This window comes from Leucopleurus acutus (genome assembly GCF_964270905.1).
Source record: "Leucopleurus acutus genome assembly, chromosome: 15".
Classification (NCBI taxonomy): domain Eukaryota; kingdom Metazoa; phylum Chordata; class Mammalia; order Artiodactyla; family Delphinidae; genus Leucopleurus; species Leucopleurus acutus.
Window position 1 is genome coordinate 5,324,129 of NC_139157.1, and position 19,439 is coordinate 5,343,567.

At 36.6% G+C, this 19,439-nt stretch overlaps 1 protein-coding gene across 7 annotated transcripts in view; it reads right to left on the reverse strand.

Annotated features, from left to right (window-relative positions):
• Positions 1–19,439, reverse strand: part of QKI (QKI, KH domain containing RNA binding) — a 144,218-nt gene that overhangs the window by 87,589 nt on the left and 37,190 nt on the right. For all 7 annotated transcript variants that reach the window (XR_014326783.1, XM_082855511.1, XM_082855508.1 and 4 more), the window contains exon 3: positions 3,870–3,986. Coding sequence is in view for 6 of the 7 variants with exons in the window: in XM_082855511.1 (XP_082711637.1) it covers positions 3,870–3,986 (117 nt within the window). In the remaining variant the exon portion in view is untranslated. The remainder of the gene's footprint in view (positions 1–3,869; positions 3,987–19,439) is intronic.

The following is a 19,439-nucleotide window of genomic DNA, read 5'->3' on the forward strand; positions in this document are numbered from 1 at the left end:
TATCACATATTAACTAGTTAAAATATATATGCACCATAAGAAATTAATAGGACTATAAGAGACATTTAAGAAAAATTTATAACGTATATGAAAAGTGACATGTAAAAACAGTTATGAAATTCTACCTATGTTTGCAATTACACAATATGCCTCTCTAATAACATTTCATAGATCATGGTCCATACAACACTGCAGTTCCTCAAGAAGTTACAGGGATAGCTCTTGGAAAGGAGAGACTGTGGTCAAATATATTTGGGAAACAAAGTTAAAAACTGAATTAAAACTTTATTACAGATTGATCTAATTTTAAATTCAAAGCCCATGTTCTGAAGAGAATGAATTGCAGAGCTGAATTTCAATGTCCAGCAAGATATATGTTTATACTGAGTGTAGTTACTACTTAGAAATGAGGGACTGGATAAGTTATTTGACCTCTTTAAGCCTCCATTCCTGTTAGAAGAGTAAAAACTATCTTTTGAGATTGTTGAATGGTCTGAATAAGACACTGCACAGATCATGAAAGTGGTTAATACCATCTGGCCACTGCTATTTGCAGCCCTAGAAGGTCATCTGATTCCCTGAGTGTACATCCCTTCATTTCAAGTAAAGAGCTCTAACTAGAATTGCTGAGTGTTACTGGAAATTTCCAGAAGACACAACATTTGACTAACCCTGCTTTGATCAACTGTAGACATTTCACCGGTCAACATTTCTGGGTGGGAGTGGGGAGCAGAAATACAAGCATGGCTCCTTAGTCTCCTACGAAGTCTGAGTGCAGTTCTTGCTCTTAGGCTCCATGAGTTTACCCAGTACCATTCCCCTGGGGTATTTTTATACAATGACAATACTGTTGTGCCCTTCAATAATGCTGAAGTAATACCAATCTAAGAGAATGAAAATTAAAGTGGCACATTCATTCCCTTACTTAAAACCAACAGCTTAGAATGATACGGCACTGCCTATCTTCCCAAAAGAATTAAAAGCACATAGGATTTATAATTATCTCTATTTATAAAATCTTTTATGGGGCGGAGATAGGGGAGCATCTATGCCTTTCATTTATTACCTAAACATTCACTCCTTTCCCAGATAATTTTTTCCAGTTCCTGCTCTGTGCCAGGTACTGATCAAACAACAGGGAAGTACTCCATAAAACAGACATGGTATGCCCTCACTGGGTTTATCAGACTAGCAGTGAAGGATACAAATCAGCAAACAGTATTCCGTCATAATACCTTGGACAGTCAGTAAATTAAGGTTTATTTTCTAGCTTTTACATAAACTGACAACTCTGCAGAAAAGTTTAAAGTTTTCCTTTAAACACATGAAATATACCTCAATCGGCCTTATTACTATATTTCTTTTTGCCTCCATCTATTTGTCATGTTCTTTCTAAAAATAACAGCCAAAAAAATAAAAAATAAAAAAATACATAAAAATAACAGCCAAGCAATGAACGATAGTACCTTCCATTTTGATCTAACTTTTACTAGCACTTTTAAGAACTCAACGGGCAGAGTTACTACAGCATAAACCAAAATGAGTTGGTTGACAATTATGGGCAGATTTAAATTAAGATTACAGAAAACACTCTTGGCATTATATATCTACATATAAATTCTTCACCATAATATCAAACATATGACAGCCATTCAAATTAACTTGATATCCCCTAAGTATGTTCATCTGTAGCACTTTAATAAAACTAAAAATATAATCTGCAGTCAAAATTCTGTTGGTGTCTTAATTTATTACTGTTTTCATGCATTAATCTGTAAACATTTTTTATTTCATTAGACAACAGTACATATTAAAACAAAAATAAAATGTGCGAACTGCTTCTATTTGTGCTTAAGAACAAAGTGGACAAGACAGAATATGGACACACCAACCACCAGAGAAACAAAACGGAAAAGCCATCAGAATATGGGATATTCAAAGGTCACAAAGCAACAACAAAAGTACTGTCATTTCCAAAGCGTAAAAAACTGTAGTATTCCCCCATGATACAATATGAGTTTAAACATAAAATGTACTAATAATGTTAATATAAAATTTATTAAGAACAATCATTAACATTAATTGATTGATTACTATGTGTCAAAACACTATTCTAAGTGCTTTACAACTGATTTAATCCTCACAACCATCATAAGAGAGAAGTGACATCACTACTCCCTCACTACATTATATGGCACAAAGAGATGGAGTAATTTGCTAAAATCACAAAGCTGCTAAGTGATAGAACCAAGATTCAAACAAAAGCAAGATGATTATAGAGCGTACTCTCTTAACCACTCTAATCTTCTGTCAAAAATGATAGCAGAAAAATGTTCTTCAGGCTACAAAGTTCAACTTGACTGAAAACAGAACTCACCATGTCTCAATACAGTTCCAAGCTCTAATCCTCAGTGCCTGTGAGTGTGTGAGTGGAGTAAGTGGAGAGCCATTACTACAGAACTAAGAGAGGCTGAGGAGAGGGCAAAACACGTTTTGTTAACTGACCGATATTAATAACTTGTTTAACTGATGGATACACTAATCTTTTGGTGAAGATTTATTTGTCCTTCAGTTGTTGAGAGTTCATCTCATTGTCCCTAGGCTATTAAATTAGCATTATTTAATGCAACGCAACCATAAGTGCAAACAGGGGAACCAAAACTGCATGGTGATATGAGATTGCCACTCAGCTGATTCACAATATGCTTAAATTTTTTTAATATTCTAATTAAAAAAAGTTGTTTTAAATACAACAGCTAAATATGCTTAGGGAGAACTCACATGCTTGCCTCAAAGTATCTTTATACTCAGCTGACAAGAACAGCTTATAATAAGATCTAAAGATAATCAATATCATTGACGGCCTCTCCCTCCAACTTAACTACTAAGTCATTATTTGTCTGTAAGGAGAGAAAATGATTGAGATCCAGTCAGCTTATGGGAGAGCTTAAATGAAATGAAGTGAGAAGCTCAAAAAGATGCATATCAGAATGAAGTCAGAATACCTTATCGGTCTGGTGGTCATTCCGTAAGCTCCACAAAGTGATTCAATGCACACGCTCTAACATAACAATAACATAACGTAACATAACAGGTCTATCATTTGATATCCCTTTCAAGGCAATGTATTTAAAAAAAACAAACAAACAACAAACCCTTCCTAACAATAAATCTAATCTTTGGCAATCAAAATCTAGGTTATTTTTTAAAATCAGTCAAACATTTTTCACACAGGCAGAAATTTCAAAAGTATTCTGCCTCTTACTGGATAAAAGGAAACAAGGCAAAAAAACCTTCCTAAAAACAATGTTTAAAGTAGGTAGTTAGGTGTTTATTATACTAGAAAAACAAGAGTGGCAAAAGAAAAAAGCAGAAAGCAGGAACAATACACTTTAAAGTAAAATCTCTAGAAAACTTAAAATCAACATAAAATGTTGGTAAAAACCAAAATGACTCTCATATGGCTAGTTATAAGCCTTTTTTTCCTATGTTTACTAACTCTCCTGATGAGATGACATACATCCAAAGTTATTCGTTTGGTCCTCATTTAAATCTCATCAAAAGAAACATTTTAGATTTTTCAAAGTTTTAGTTACATCTTTTATATATACAACATTATAGTCTGACTAATTGCCAAACTGGCGTTTCTCAAGTGTAAAAACCAAAGGTAATATCATAGACTGATATTAGCTGGCTAAATGAAAAATGATAATCAAAAAGGGAAAATCATGACAACACCTTTAAAAAGTTCAAAAGTTTCAGACATCAAATAATGTATAGTGTTTTAGGGTCTAGATATTTTGTTACTAAAATTCGAAAGTATAAGTAAATTATTCACATAAAGACCTGCCCCATTTTCAAGGACTTACCTTCTTTTTATCCCTCATTGAGCCTTTGCCTCGGACCATTATCTTACATCCTGTTTCTGCTTCAAGCTGTTTAGCAGTAAGTCCTCTAGGTCCAAGGATTCTCCCAACGAAATTAAACTGGGGGAAAAAAAAATCACCATACATTATTCACTTAAAGTTATTTTAAAGTATAAATTTACTTCCTTCAGTTAGATTTTTAAAAAATATTAAGTTGAAATAAAATCTTATGGATTTCTTGACAAGTCTGGGGGTGAAATTACAGCAGCTCATGTTTAGCTTGAAATTTTCGTATGTATTAATACAAATTATGGATTAGGAACAACAGTATCTAACTAAAACAGGTACTATACTCAATTGCCCATCAACATGTAATCTAAACCAGAGTATATTAAAGAGTTAGACAAAATCTTAGGTGCCACCCAAGAATGCAATTCCCTTCTACAAAATCCTTTATGACAGGGTTCAGGGAACTGTTCATTATGTTAAATAGTGGTGGCCTTTTCTACAGAAATCCTTGGGGGAGAACTCCTGTCTTATTTATCTAAGTTATACTTTCTCCAAAGCAACTGTTCAGAGAGAATTGTATTCTGCGGTTGGCTGCCAGAACACTGATGGCCAAATTTGGATTCCACCCTATACTAAATATTTAAGTCATGAGAGTCTACATTTTTCACCACACTCCTTGCACAATTTTATCTCTGCATCCTTATTTTCCTTTCTATTTTCCATTTCTACCTTTAGCTTATATTACTACTTTGACAAAGAACCTTAACTCTTATCACGAATAGGACAGTGACAAAAATAATTATATAAATAAGTAATTATCATCCCTACACAGAAATGTCAAGTATTCATTCACAGAAGTTAATTTTTTTAAAAAGTCCAATGGGAAGAACAGATTGACTCTGAATATTGAAAAGTAAATTTTCCTCATTCACATGTCATCTGCATAAAAGACACACAAAAAATGAACGTTCCACAAAGACTGATGGGTGGTTTACTATCAGTTCCACAAAGACTGATGGGTGGTTTCTATTAACTTATTCAATCAATTAAGTTACTGATTCTTATGCTTCCTATTTTTTTCTTGCATTTTAATCCTACTGTTAATGTATCGTCAGTAACACTAATATGCCAGAATTTACTGCTGTCAAGGCTTAAGCAGCCAGGGAAGTTCTTCCATCTTCTGTACTCCAATGGCTTCTTACTTTGCCTTAGCTGCTCACCAGCACCGCCACATCTTACAAAAGTGATTCCCAAATGAAAGACGGGTAGTACACGTATAAGGATGGAAGAAAGCCCTCTTCCCTCCGGGGATTACGATATAAGTTTTTCCATCCCAAGCTGAGGAGAGGGAATGAAGTTTTATAGAATCTGTGACTACATATAAAGGTGGGGTTGGCAAGTTGCCGAAAAGTAGGAAGAGTCTGCTCTAAATGAACAGAGAGCCAGGCCTGTCGATAGATCTTCTGTGATATGTGTGTTTTTTCCCTTTCTCAGACCCTCGTTTTAATATATTTTTACTCTGTACTGCGTGAAGTTGGTCAATTCTAGATATACTTGGATTTAAAGGCAACCTCTTAAAAAATTTCATGGAATTTTCTGTTAAGTACTAAGGGTAATTCAGACCAGCTGAGCAATTCCAGTAAAATAGGACACAGAAGGAAAAAACATCTGCTTGAATGCATGAGAGATCCAGCAAGACTGTGAAGAATTGCTAATTCAGGATCGTAGGGAGGACAGAGAATCAAGAGGATGTTAGCCTGGCTTTGGGGAACTCCTTGTCCTCTAGGTATGTTTGCTGAATCCAGAGAGGACAGCTGAGAGCCTGAACTTCAAGGGACATGGTCTGGAGTGTGTAACTACCAATGTGAGCGCCTCCCCGTCCCCGGTCTTTGCTTTGGGGAGGGATCTGATGGGTGTGCATTCTGGGGGTAAAAGTGAACCCTAATTTCCCAGGCCCTTACAGACTCTGCATATGAACATCAAAACTGTCTCAACCTCAATAAGCAAAATTGTACCGAGGTGATCTTGGGTTGCCAGTTAACAGTAGGTACCTGTCAGAAGCTGACATACATTCTCTCTGGAGGAAGACAACCTAATCTTAGGCCTTATATTATTTTTGTAAGCTATTCAGTAAATACATTATCTGGCACACACTAGAAAATAACCAAATACACAAGAACGTAAAATGACATTAACAAAAATCTGAAGAAACGACAAGACAAAAGAAACAAATCCACCAGGCCTCTAGATATTAGAATTAATCGACCCAGACTTTATAAGCATTATGCTTATTATGTGTAATTTTGTTTAGTTTGAGTATTTTTCAGTAGAATAGGAAACAACCTTTCATTTTCAAATTCAACTTAATGAAACATGTATTCAAGGCTTCCTATGTGGCAAAGAGTGAAATAGATGCTAGGAATTTTTTTTAAAGAGGAGGAAGGGGAGGAGAGGAAGAGGAGAAATTCTCCTTGCTCTCAAGAAACCTGTGAAAATGCCTTTACTCTATTTCTACCTTGACTGCTTCTTAAAATTAGTAGTCTTTGCCAGCTCTTCCTCAATAATAGTTGTGCTCTATACAGATCTTTTTCCAAAGTAACTCATATAGTTGATATACATTATATATCTCAAACATGGCAAAGAATGTCTGGAAAAATGCATTACGAATGGAGGTACTTTAGCACTTCAAATAACTAATATGTAATTGTTTTATATTTGTGTCCTCTGTCAAAGTGGTCAGCCTCCACTTCATGACATACAAACACCTAGAAGACCCTCTGTGGGGCTTCCCTGGTGGCACAGTGGTTAAGAATCCACCTGCCAATTCAGGCGACATGGCTTCGAGCCCTGGTCCGGGAAGATCCCACATGCCGTGGAACAACTAAGCCCACGTGACACAACTACTGAGCCTGTGCTCTAGAGCCCACGAGCCACAACTACTGAGCCCATGTGCCACAACTACTGAGCCCATGTGCCACAACTACTGAAGCCCGCACGCCTAGAGCCCAGGCTCCGCAATAAGAGAAGCCACCGCAATGAGAAGCCCATGCACCATAACGAAGAGTAGGCCCTGCTCACCACAACTAGAGAAATCCTGTGCACAGCAACGAAGACCCAACACAGCCAAAAATAAAAATAAATAAATTTATTTTAAAAAAAGAAAAAGAAAAAAGACCCTCTTTGGCACATTCTATTATTTTCACGTATTAAATCTCTTTTGCTGAAACCACAGCATTAAGATTACATAGAAAAAGACTTCTACCATAGCTAAGTAATCCTCCCAATTATTATTTACTAAATAAAAAATGTTTTAAAGCCAGTCAAAACCAACATATTAAATCTGTAACAAAATTTTCCTAACCTTATAAATTAACCAATCTCTACTGCACCACAACCAGCAAAAAACAGCTCAAATGTGTTAAAGTGCATACCACTGGGGTTCTAATACAACTGAAACCATCAAGGTCATCCTTCTCAAAGTGGTGTAAGTAGAGAATGAAAAAAAATTAATCATAGCAGCTGCTTTGTCTACTGCAACCAGTTTCCAAGTTAATATCATTTGCCTTGCATTAAACTTCATTCTGTGTTGATTTATCATGCTAGTTTTGCAGCTTCATTCAATTAAACCAATGTCACAACACATTCAAAGAAAATCATTTCAAACAGCCTAAGCTAACTACAACTTTAAAGGCTGAAAGAAGAAAAAAGAGACATTCATTAACTCTACTGTTTAAGTACAGACCTTCTCTGTGGCTTACCAATTATATCTCTGCCAGTGCCATGTTAATTTCTAAAGAAGAGGTTAACAACAGTCATGTCTAATGCTATTTGTTGCTGCTGACTTAATTTTAAATAGACATGACAGAGTTCTCCCAATGACAAAATATAAAGTATTATAGCAAATCTTTCCATTAACCTTTTTAAAAATGTACAATTAAAGATAAAACCTTCTGTGGCACGCTATCAAAAGAGAGAATAAAAAATGGATTTCTAAAAGCATTTCAGTGAAACACTTCTAAGAAGTGTTAAACAGTAATTTCTGCTTAAAATTTTGGAAAAACAATTTTAAAAAGAAGATGTATTTCTTTGGATTGCTTTTCATACAATAAATTGATAATCTGTTTTTAAGTATTTTGTCTAGTATCTGTAAGGTGATTTTAGTTATATATCTTACAAACCTTACATCAGATCACATAAGCAAGTTAGTAGGTATCAAACACACACACACACACACAAATGTATATGTATTGATAAAGTCTTCTGCTTAGCAGATGACCAAAAATGGACCACCTCAAGTGGTAGTCAACACTAGTAAGCCATCTTATGCAAATGTGTAAGATGAGACAAGAGTCGTGACTACTTAGCAATACAACTGTTTTTAATTAAAAGTACCAGAATATTTTGTTTGACTTGATTTACTGTTTTATTAACTCGACTTATAACAGCAAAGGAGAAACTGTTAACAAAGCAGATTAAATTTAAAAGTTTGCTGCATCTAAAGTCACTCATTGTGAATAGCACAATGTTCTTCCAATATCTGAAACCATTATCCAATTCAGCAAATAAACTGCTCTTGTCATTTATGAACAAAGTTTCAGCATATGTGTTCATGATTTTCACTTTCAGCTACTCATTAATGTAAATGAAAATACCAACCAATATTCATGTCAGAACTATATTCATTCATCAACTGAAATCAGTTTGGTCATGGATACAAGAGTTCGGGGCAGGGGGGAAGAATATCAAGGAAAGTCTTCTGTTTAAAAAAACAAACAAACAATGAATGTATCTAAATGCCTCGTACTTTTTGGGGAGACAGATGTCTTATCCCTTCTCTATGTTCATAGTAATTCTAGATGAGCAGCCAAATATGTCTTCTTAAGCTATATAATAATTACTATAGGAACCATTTTGCAAAACCTTTCATATATTAGGCCTTTCTATACATCTTCTGTTAGTGGCACAGGGCTATGTTAAGAAGAAGCATTTACACCAACAGATGTAAAAGTGAAAACCGGTAACCAATAATAACCAAAATATGAAATCTATAGCATATAAATTTGGATATCCTAATTATGTCAAATCTTTATCCCTTGAGTATAGATATAATTGGGAAAGAGGCTGAAACCATACAAACAAACTCAGGTGAATAAGATGATGATTGTCGTTGCGGAAGCTAAACAACAAGTACTTAGAAAAACAAAAAATTATTTAACCAATTAAAATAATAATATAAAGGCAATGAAAGCCAACAAGGGTTTTACGACACAAATAGATGACAATATTTTTCACGGTGTAAGGTCAAAACTCGTACAACAAGGCCCTTTAAGAGATCCCTAACTACTTTTTGAACCTTTATTTTTGCTATTATCCTCTGTTCAGACACATGTTGTTCTCTAAAACAGCAGGTACGTTCAATTTTTGTTCCCTGTTAACACCTTTCTTCCTCCTTCCTTCCCACCAAACATGTCAAATCCTCATCACATAGTATTGAGCTCAAGTGTTCCTTCTGTGATTTCCTTATGTGTTCTTTGACTCCCAGAGACAGATGTTTTCTCCTCCTAAGTGAGGATCTCAGAACACTGTGTACCCACCTCTTACAGCCCTTCTGTCACACAGTATGCAACGATCTGCATGTCTTTCGCAGGGCATTCCTTGAAGTCAGAAACCAGCAATGGGGTGGGCGTGTGTGTGTGTGTGTGTGTGTGTGTGTGTTTGTGTGTTTTAATCCACAGTGCCTCACACAAGTGTGTATGTGTTAATCCACAGTGCGTGTGTGTGTTTTAATCCACAGTGCCTCACACAATATACAGCACTCAGAAGAAACTAGTATTTGTTCAGATTGTTGGATAATACAATTTAAAAGGGTTCACAGAAATCACACAGTGATTTTTCACTCTCAGTAAAATCACTAAATAAGTTATAGGCAGCACAGGAACTCTTACACATTTCAGAAACTTTTTAAATGGTAAGCCTGACTGATCTAAGGATAAATTCCAAATGACAGAGTCAATGATGTCACAGAAACAAAACAACTATTATTTCCACTTTCCATTTCAATACGGAAGTATCATGAGTGCTAGGATTATGTCACTCAACATTTCTTAGGTGTTGAGTACACTGAAATATGTTCTACTATGAGTGTTCCAGTAAAAGCCAACTTCGATGCTTGGCACTTTACATGCAATAAGTCACTTAATCCTCACAACAACACCAGAAGACAGTTACCACTATCACCTACATTTAATACATGAGAGGTTACAAAAGTAGTCCAAATCCTAGAACACCTAGGTTGACTACAGAGCTTGGACACAGTAGGGCATAATGCCTTCTCTTCTAAAGACCTTAAACATATACACCCTGATCATACCAGATACTCATGTTTAGTTTTCTCATTCTTGTTAATCATTCAAAAAAATGTTTAGTACAAAGTTTATAAAAACCCTCTTCAGATTCAAATTTACTTTCAGAATGAGTTCCACCTACATCACAAAGCATATAATTACCATACTACTTTCACATAACCAGGCCTCGCCTTTTCAATATTGTCATCTGTCTTTTACTGATTAGGATCACTGCTTTAATAATCAACATACATATCCTTTTTACCTTAATCAAACCTTTTACATGAATGAAAGCCCTTATGTGATTATTAGTTCATCCACATAATTCAACTACAAATACGTATAACTTCAAAAAAGAGACAGCGAGAGAGAAGAGTATGATTATTTGAGTCAAGACTGAGCTTACAAGTGTTACCTCATACCCTGAAGATGAGTCTAGGAGATCAAATACTTAGTAATTCTGACCACAGATTATGAATACAGTCTAAGGATCTTTGAAATTGTTTTCTCAAGTTTTGCTGCATAAACAGCAGCCTCCTTAAAGAACTACAAATAGAACTACCATATGACCCAGCAATCCCACTACTGGGCATATACCCTGAGAAAACCAAAATTCAAAAAGAGTCATGTACCAAAATGTTCATTGCAGCTCTATTTACAATAGCCCAGAGATGGAAACAACCTAAGTGCCCATCATCGGATGAATGGATAAAGAAGATGTGGCACATATATACAATGGAATATTACTCAGCCATAAAAAGAAACGAAATTGAGCTATTTGTAATGAGGTGGATAGACCTAGAGTCTGTCATACAGAGTGAAGTCAGTCAGAAAGAGAAAGACAAATACCGTATGCTAACACATATATATGGAATTTAAGAAAAAAAATGTCATGAAGAACCTAGGGGTAAGACAGGAATAAAGACACAGACCTACTGGAGAACGGACTTGAGGATATGGGGAGGGGGAAGGGTGAGCTGTGACAGGGCGAGAGAGAGTCATGGACATATATACACTAACAAACGTAAGGTAGATAGCTAGTGGGAAGCAGCCGCATGGCACAGGGATATCGGCTCGGTGCTTTGTGACCGCCTGGAGGGGTGGGATAGGGAGGGTGGGAGGGAGGGAGATGCAAGAGGGAAGAGATATGGGAACATATGTATATGCATAACTGATTCACTTTGTTATAAAGCAGAAACTAACACACCATTGTAAAGCAATTATACCCCAATAAAGATGTTAAAAAAAAAATAGCAGCCTCATACACTGTTCCAAAAGAACTAATTTAGCTCTTAAAGAGACCTGCTCTTTTTTGGCACAGATTTTAGTTCCATTTGACTTACTGGTAACTTCTTTTATATTACCCTGCTTCAATGTTTCTAAATTGTTAAGCACAACTCAGTTTACAGTGACTTTTAATTATTATATTCTATTAATATAGTACTTTTATCATCTCTTACTCTTGGTTCCTCTACAATATTATCCTCCACATGTAACAGACTAAGAAATCTTAAGATTTTCATTGTTTAATCTGTCCCCTTGTGTTCATTTCAACTGCCACTGCCTTCGTTCAGGCTCTTGCTACTGAAATGATACCAAAATTTTACTGGTTTATACTCAGATCTCCTCTTTGGCCTTATGTTTCTAATTACTTCTCAAATTTTGTTTTTCTTTTTTTTTAGTCTGTCCTTAAAACTGCAAATTTATACTGCTTTTATACAATCTTACAAATAAAAAGGCAAGAAAGTAATCAATCATTGTTCTATAACCCCAAACAATACAACATAGACACATTTTTTAAACTCAATCAATTCCTTACCAAGCAATAAAGAAAAAATTGTCATACCAATATGAAACACGGAGATGGCCAAGTTCATGCTAGGTAGGCTACTTACTGATACTTTTTTTTTTTTTTTTTTGCGGTACACGGGCCTCTCACTGTTGCGGCCTCTCCCGTTGTGGAGCACAGGCTCCGGACGTGCCGGCTCAGCGGCCATGGCTCACGGGCCCAGCCACTCCACAGCATGTGGGATCTTCCCGGACCAGGGCACGAACCCGTGTCCCCTGCATCGGCAGGCGGACTCTCAACCACTGCGCCACCAGGGAAGCCCCTGATACTATTTTTTAACTTAGGAAAAGCAGTGTTCTAGTGAAGTCAAAAATTAGATTTCAGGAAGTCCCTAATTTATTATGAACTATTTTGTTCTAAAGGGCTGGGTTTATTAAGACATATAATATGCTTTCCCAATGAAATAGTTAAATTTAGTTCCAAGGCTAGTCATTGAAAAGTTCTATTTCAATGTCCATGGGGTAAAGTTAAGGCAGGTTCTATCAAAAACTACAGTAGTTTTCTGCTCATATGATGAGTTCATTTACTCACAAAATAAATTTAGGTCACCTATGATAAGCAGGCACAAAAACGGGTGGCCAAGCTCAAGTGGTATAACCTTGGACTACTCCACACTCCATTTTCATTTGCCAACTTTGGAGGGGAGAGGGTTAGGGTTAGGAAGATTCTGTTACTGACTGCTTCACTCACTTCCAGGAGACACTGCTTTCCCAAAATGGGCCAAGAGCAGATCAGCACCTTGAGCTTTCCTTTAATATCTAACAGAAACACCCAATAGCCCTGAGAGGCAGGTTTCTCTCCAATCTTTGTATTTTATTCCTTTGATTATTTCAGTGAGAATCTTAGAGATATGGAGGTGGATGCCTGTAATTAGGTTTCCATCTAATTCCGTAAGTCCTTTGTAACAATAATTTTAACAGAGCAGATCCTAACAAACTCTTTTTGGATAAGATAAATCACAGACAAAACTTTCTATCTCAGCTGAGCCTGGAAAACATTTGCTTACAAGCAATAATTCTTCCCTAAAAACAAACTCCATCTTTTAACTTGTTCTTCTAGACACTAGTCCTTTTTAATATCAAAATATATTACTTACAAAAGAAAGCATTCACATTTTAAGACTCTGAGAAGGCTTATTTTAAAAACCATTAAATTTTGAAAAAACCTGAACTAAACAAAATTCGTTTTCAGACTGTCTTGAAATCCTTTTTGGAATAATTTCTATTAACATCCTAAGAAATTTAGTATATCTCAGACCACAAAGAGCCTATTAAATATTTGGTACACAGTAGGCCCTCAATATATCCTTGCAGAATGAAATAAAAATGAAACTTCAAAACCAAATGTCATGAAATTGACCTTCACTAAATTGATCTGTTTAAAGTTACAAGTCAACAATAACAGTTTCTCTACCTAAAACTTAGAAACTTAGACATGCTCTATATTATCAAATTGTACTGCTAAGTTAAAAACTCCAATAGGTTAATATGTAATCCGAAACATTTCACAACGCCATTCAATAAAAATATGTATCTAACCTTCTTCAAATCAACAGTCTATCTTAAGAGTTTCCTGTATAAATTACCAAAGAAGAGAGATGTGCAGATGTTTTAAAATATTTTCACTTATAATTAAGATCATATCCTGCCAAAAATCAAGGCTTAACCTTGGTATTGAGAAGAGAGACTTAGTAGATCATTAAATTCTGACTTAACGTCCATTTGTTTCTCAGAAGATCAAAGACGAAAGTAGTTTATATCCAGTCTTTCAACACAATAAGAAAGCCACAAGAGTCAAAGGAACAAAGGCTTAAGTAAAGATAACCAACTGCATTGACCCCTTTTCTCTTTTCATAACTCCTCCAAAACAAACGCCTGCTCAATAGGCAATCTGCAGACGACAATCTTGAGAAAGTGAAACTTACGAATAACTCCATACTAACTCTGAAGCTATGACTAGCCAAATTTTATCTGCAAGCCCAAGAGAAATAAATTGAAAGGTGACTTAAAACTCATGCTCCACCACTGACATAGACTATTATCATGAGCTAGTGTGTACTGTGAAAAACATTATAAAGCTACGTTATTATTTATAGTTGCCGTGTTGAAATCCTACAAGCTGGAAAAAATATTTGAAAGGGCATTTACCCATCGTACAACCCTTTGACAATATGTGTCACCACGAATAGCCTAGACCCAAGACAAACCTTTTAACGCTATAATCATTCAAAATTAAAACCCATTTTAAAAACATCAGAAAATCAAAGTTATCTTCATATAACATTTCTGGGTAAAGTCTCACTACAATTTAGTCCTAACATATCTCAAGTTAACAGCTTCGCAATCTAATCTGTTCATGTATATACAGGCTAACTAATATCCCTAACAGCTAGACCCTGCCAATACTTGAAACTTATTCTACCACTCTGGCAGATCCTATAAAACAATTTCTCAGAACCCAAAAACAATAACTAGGCAAATTTAATGACAGAATTATTATTGACTCATTAAAATATAACATATTTTACTTATATCAATCAGAGTTAACTCCATTCATATACTGTTTATAAGATCTTCATGGATTCAAACAAGTCCTTAATAACTGGCCAAATCAACACTTCGATGGCCTATGCATTAACTTTAGTCTTCATCCATGTCGGTCATTTTATGAATGTATGATAAACTTAAATAGTGTTATAATGATAATGCAATAGCTTTTCTCTTTCATATAACACTGTGGGCTCCTTCAAGGATAGGAATTTTTTCCTTAGTCATGATCATAAGAACCGTACTGAGTGCTCTATCCAGATACCATATATTTGTTATCTTCATTCCTCTAAATAATTCTATGACGTAGACCTTATGATCTTATAGGCAAGGAAACAGATTCTAAAGTTTACATGTGCTCAAAGCCAATGTGATAGTCTCAATTATTTTTTGCTAATATTTATTCTAGTCCCCTTCTCATGTGGACGGAGTGACTTGATAATGCAGTTTATCAACCTCAGCACTACTGACATTTGGAGCAGGATAATTCCTGGTTGCCGGGGCTGTCCTATGCATTGTAGGATGTTTAGAAGCAGCCCTGGCATCTACCCACTAGAGGCCACTAGTACTCCCGCCAAGTTTTGACAACCAAAAATAGCTCTAGAAATTGCCAAATGCCCCAGATGGGCAAAATCATCCAGTTGACAACCACTGAGCTAATGGAATGTTAGCTGATGGAAGAAGGGTAGAGGTCTTACACGTGTTTAAGCAATTTGGCTTGGCTTGGCTCTGACACTCCAGTGACCTGCCATGAAAAGAGCTTGCTCCAAGTAGCTGCTGCCCCTTTGGGCTGAGCCCAGCAGGAACATAAAGGTAATCTAAACCCACCCAGAGCCGGCCTAGACCAACCTCGGCTAAGCCCAATCAGCAGAACTGCAGCCAACATACAGTGTAGACTAAATAAAGAGCACAGAAATCAATGCTTGTTATTTTATGCCACTGAGTTTTAGGATAGCTTACATGGAGCACTGCTGTGGCGACTGTTGACAAATACAGCCAGGAAGGCACTAAGCCAGGATTCAAAACCTAGGCCTGAATGGCTCAAAAACCCACTATTACCTCAACTATGTCAAAGAGTTTTCTCTACTAAATTAATATCCCCACCTCCAGGACGTGCTTAGTACACAGTAGAGATGCAATAAAAGTCTGGTTTATTAATAAGTATAAATATTAATAAATGTGTAATATTTTTAATACATCTTCAACAAGCTACTCATATTACCTTCTCATTCCCATACCATTAAGCCACTGATTCAAAAACATTGCGAAGGACACTATACGGCACTATCTAATTTCTCAAACACGTGATCTAAGACTTTCTTTTCTTATCAGTCCCAGAGCTATACACAGCCAACTCCAAAACAATACCTCCAAATTAACACTTACTTTTATAAATAAGTTGCTACGTGCAAACTCAAAAGGCAACATATTTTTTTTAAATTTCAGCAATATTTGAAAGAGTGAGGCTTTCATACAGATACACACAACAAATATTTATTATACATCTACTGTTTACTAGACGTTATCCTAGGCAGTGAGAATACAAAAAAGGGAAGAATCCCCACCGTCATGGAGCTTACATTCTGGTAATACTTACACAGCATAATGGCATTTTCCAAGTGCTTTACATGTATTAACTCACTTATAACCCCTCATAAGCCTGTGAGAGACTATGTCCATTACAGAGATGAGGAAACTAAGGATCAGACTTGCCCAAAGTCACAATACAAGCAGCAGAGCCAGCCAGGAGTCTGAGTCCCTACTTTTGCCCACTGTGCTACACTGCCCCTTTGAAGCTTTAATAAAGCATTTTTGAGTCAAATAGGATGAATTCACTCACAAAATCGAGCCTACATACAAAAGGGGGAGGTGAGAGAGAAGCATGCGTAATGATCTCTAAGACATACTGAGAAAAACGGGAGTAATAAAAATGCATATTTGTTTCATCGTGGCCAATATCTAATTCATAATTCTGAAATAAAATCTTTTCCATACTGCCAAAATCAGACACACAACACACGCCCTTGTTTTATTTTAACATTATTTAATTTTTTTTTTAAAGATGAGATACAGTTCCTAATACAGACTACAAAACAGTTACTATTCATTTGGTATGTATCGATAACCTCAAAGAAAAACTATATGCGGATCCCAATTTTGCCAAATTCTTTTAACAGAAATTTAAAATCAAGGTATTAAAAAAATGATCTGGAGGACCAAAATGGCTTTATACCTGTTTCTCTCCTATGAATAACTAAATTTCTCATTTAAAAAGCTTTGATAAAATAAGACACTTTTGGGTGCCAAGAATCATCCACAACTCATATACCCACCTGCCTATCTGACATGCCCACATCTGGATGTCTGACTTCAAGCTCAACACCTCTAAATCAGAACCTAAGCCCCACCCCCAAACCTGCTCTTCCCTCAGTCTTTCATAGCTCAAGAACTGGTGATTCTGTTACTCCAATCAATCGAAACCTCTGAGCTATTCCTAATTTTCCCTCACACCCCATTATCCAAACTACCAGCAAATTCTGTTGGCTCCAAGTCATCAATTATGAAGGATCCAAGCATTTCTAAGTCCGCTTATTCAAGTTTCTCCTCTGCCCCCTAGCTGGTCTCCCTGCTGTCACCATCACCCACAGCCTTTCTCCACACAGAAGCCAGAATGAATCTATTAAAACCCAACTGAGCCCACAGCACTCCCTGGCTTTCCATTTCACTCAACAATATCAGAAATCCCTACCGGGACCCACAGCCCCTTGAGGATAGGGCCCCTCTGCTAACTTTCTAACCTCGCATCTTACTACACTTCCCAAGCATGCTCATGCCTCAGAATCACTGCACTGCTGACCACTCTGCCTGGAATTTTCTTCCTCCCCATCACTCCATTCATGTCTCTGCATTCCCTTCATCTTATAAGAGATTCCTTGACTATAAACACATAGCTACTGTTTATCTGCTTACTCCACCTTTTCTCCCACAGCACTGACTGATCCTAAAGAAAATATTTATTTGTTTATTGTCTGTCTCTGCTATTGCAATGCCTGCTCCATAAGAGCAGAGACATTCAGTTCACCACCCCCACCTGCCTTCTGAAACAATGCCTGGTAAAAGGACCCTACGTGATTACCTGTTAGCCCAGCTTATGATGACAACGTAAACAAACGACAGCAGTGCTTCTCAAACTTTAGCACGCATCAATATCATCTACAGGGCTTGGAAGGCAGACTGCTGGGCTTTAGCCCCAGAGCTGCTGACTCATCTAGTCTGAGGTGGGGCTTGAACATTTTACAAGTTCCTAGGAGGTGTGGATACTATAGTCCTGGGACCACATTTTGACAACCACTGAAGTAGACACTGTTTCGCTCCAACACACGTGTCAACAACTGTAGTTGACCATGACAGTGAATCTCAACTGGTGGAAGAAGGACAGGAATAGAGTAAAAAGGTGCCTCCCCCTGGACCCACAATATAAAAGACATCTCTTCTGACTTAGAGGATTATACAGAACATGTGTCTTTTAAGTAATGCAATATAAACATCATTCCCTGAATAGCATTTTTTTTTTAAAGAATGGGGACCAGGCAGATTAAGGTTATATTCTCTAACACAGTCTCATGCTCTTACCTATTCTATGTTAATGGCTTGTGCTGAATCCTTATCCTTTAGAGTTCAAACAAGCAGATGAGAAGGCTGGTATCTTTTAGGAGATATGAAACACCAAAAAGTAGTAGACTCCAATTGGGACAGCTGCCCAAATCACAATTTACCACACCAAGGAATCATCCAATACCCAGAATAGGTCCAGGGTGGTCACGTCTAGGTTATGTCAGTTAACCCCAGGCCTTACTCGTGGCACACTGGTCCAAAATACATTCTCTCTCCTAAGAATCTGAAGTTTGAAGATAACATCTGAGAGGCACTGATGCCAAATTATGTTAAGAGCAAGGCTCTCAACAGGGAAGGTCTAAACTCCCACTGCTGAGACTCTCAGAACTGCCCTGGTTCCTGTCTTATATGAAGCTTTGCTCTCCAGCTATTCCTTTAACACTCTGTACCACACCCAATTATCTTCCAACAAACTCTTTCTCTGCCTATGTTATCCAGAACTGTTTACATATTTGCCATCAAAAATACTTACTAAAAGAAAGAGTAAATGTATTAGCTTGTAAGAAAACTATATTAGAAACGCATCTTGTGAAATAGCAACACTTTTTCCCCATTAACTCCCATCTTTTTCCCCATTTACTTCCCCATTTACTTCCCATCTCCAAACTATAATACTATCCATACAATCAATGCAACTTAGAGTACACATCACATTTTTGACCTTACAATACCAACCCCTTCTTGTATTTCCTTTCAGAAAAGTCCTCTGAAACACAGCAAAAAGCCATCAATTTGCCTTTATACATTCAGTAGGTACTGGATACCTATTATGTGCCAATATTATGTGCACTGGGAATATAGCAGTAAATAACAAAAACAGGTTCTTGTTTTAAGTACCTTATATTGTGCTGTGGAGAGATAAGAAAATAAAAAAGAAAAATACCAAATAATAAGTGCTGTTGCAGAGAAATAAAGAGACTTAAGTGAAATAATGAGTAACCAGATTGCTTTTAGATAAAATGGTCAGGAGTCCTCTCTGAAGTGACACTTAAGCTAAAAACTTAATGACAAGAAGAAGCCAGCCGGTTAAGATCAATGCACAGCAAACAAAAAGGTACCTGGGCTGGGAACACACTTAACTTATTCTTAACAGACAATTTAACTGCAGTATGTAGAGGAAGAGGGAAAATCATTTAAGATGAGGTCAGAA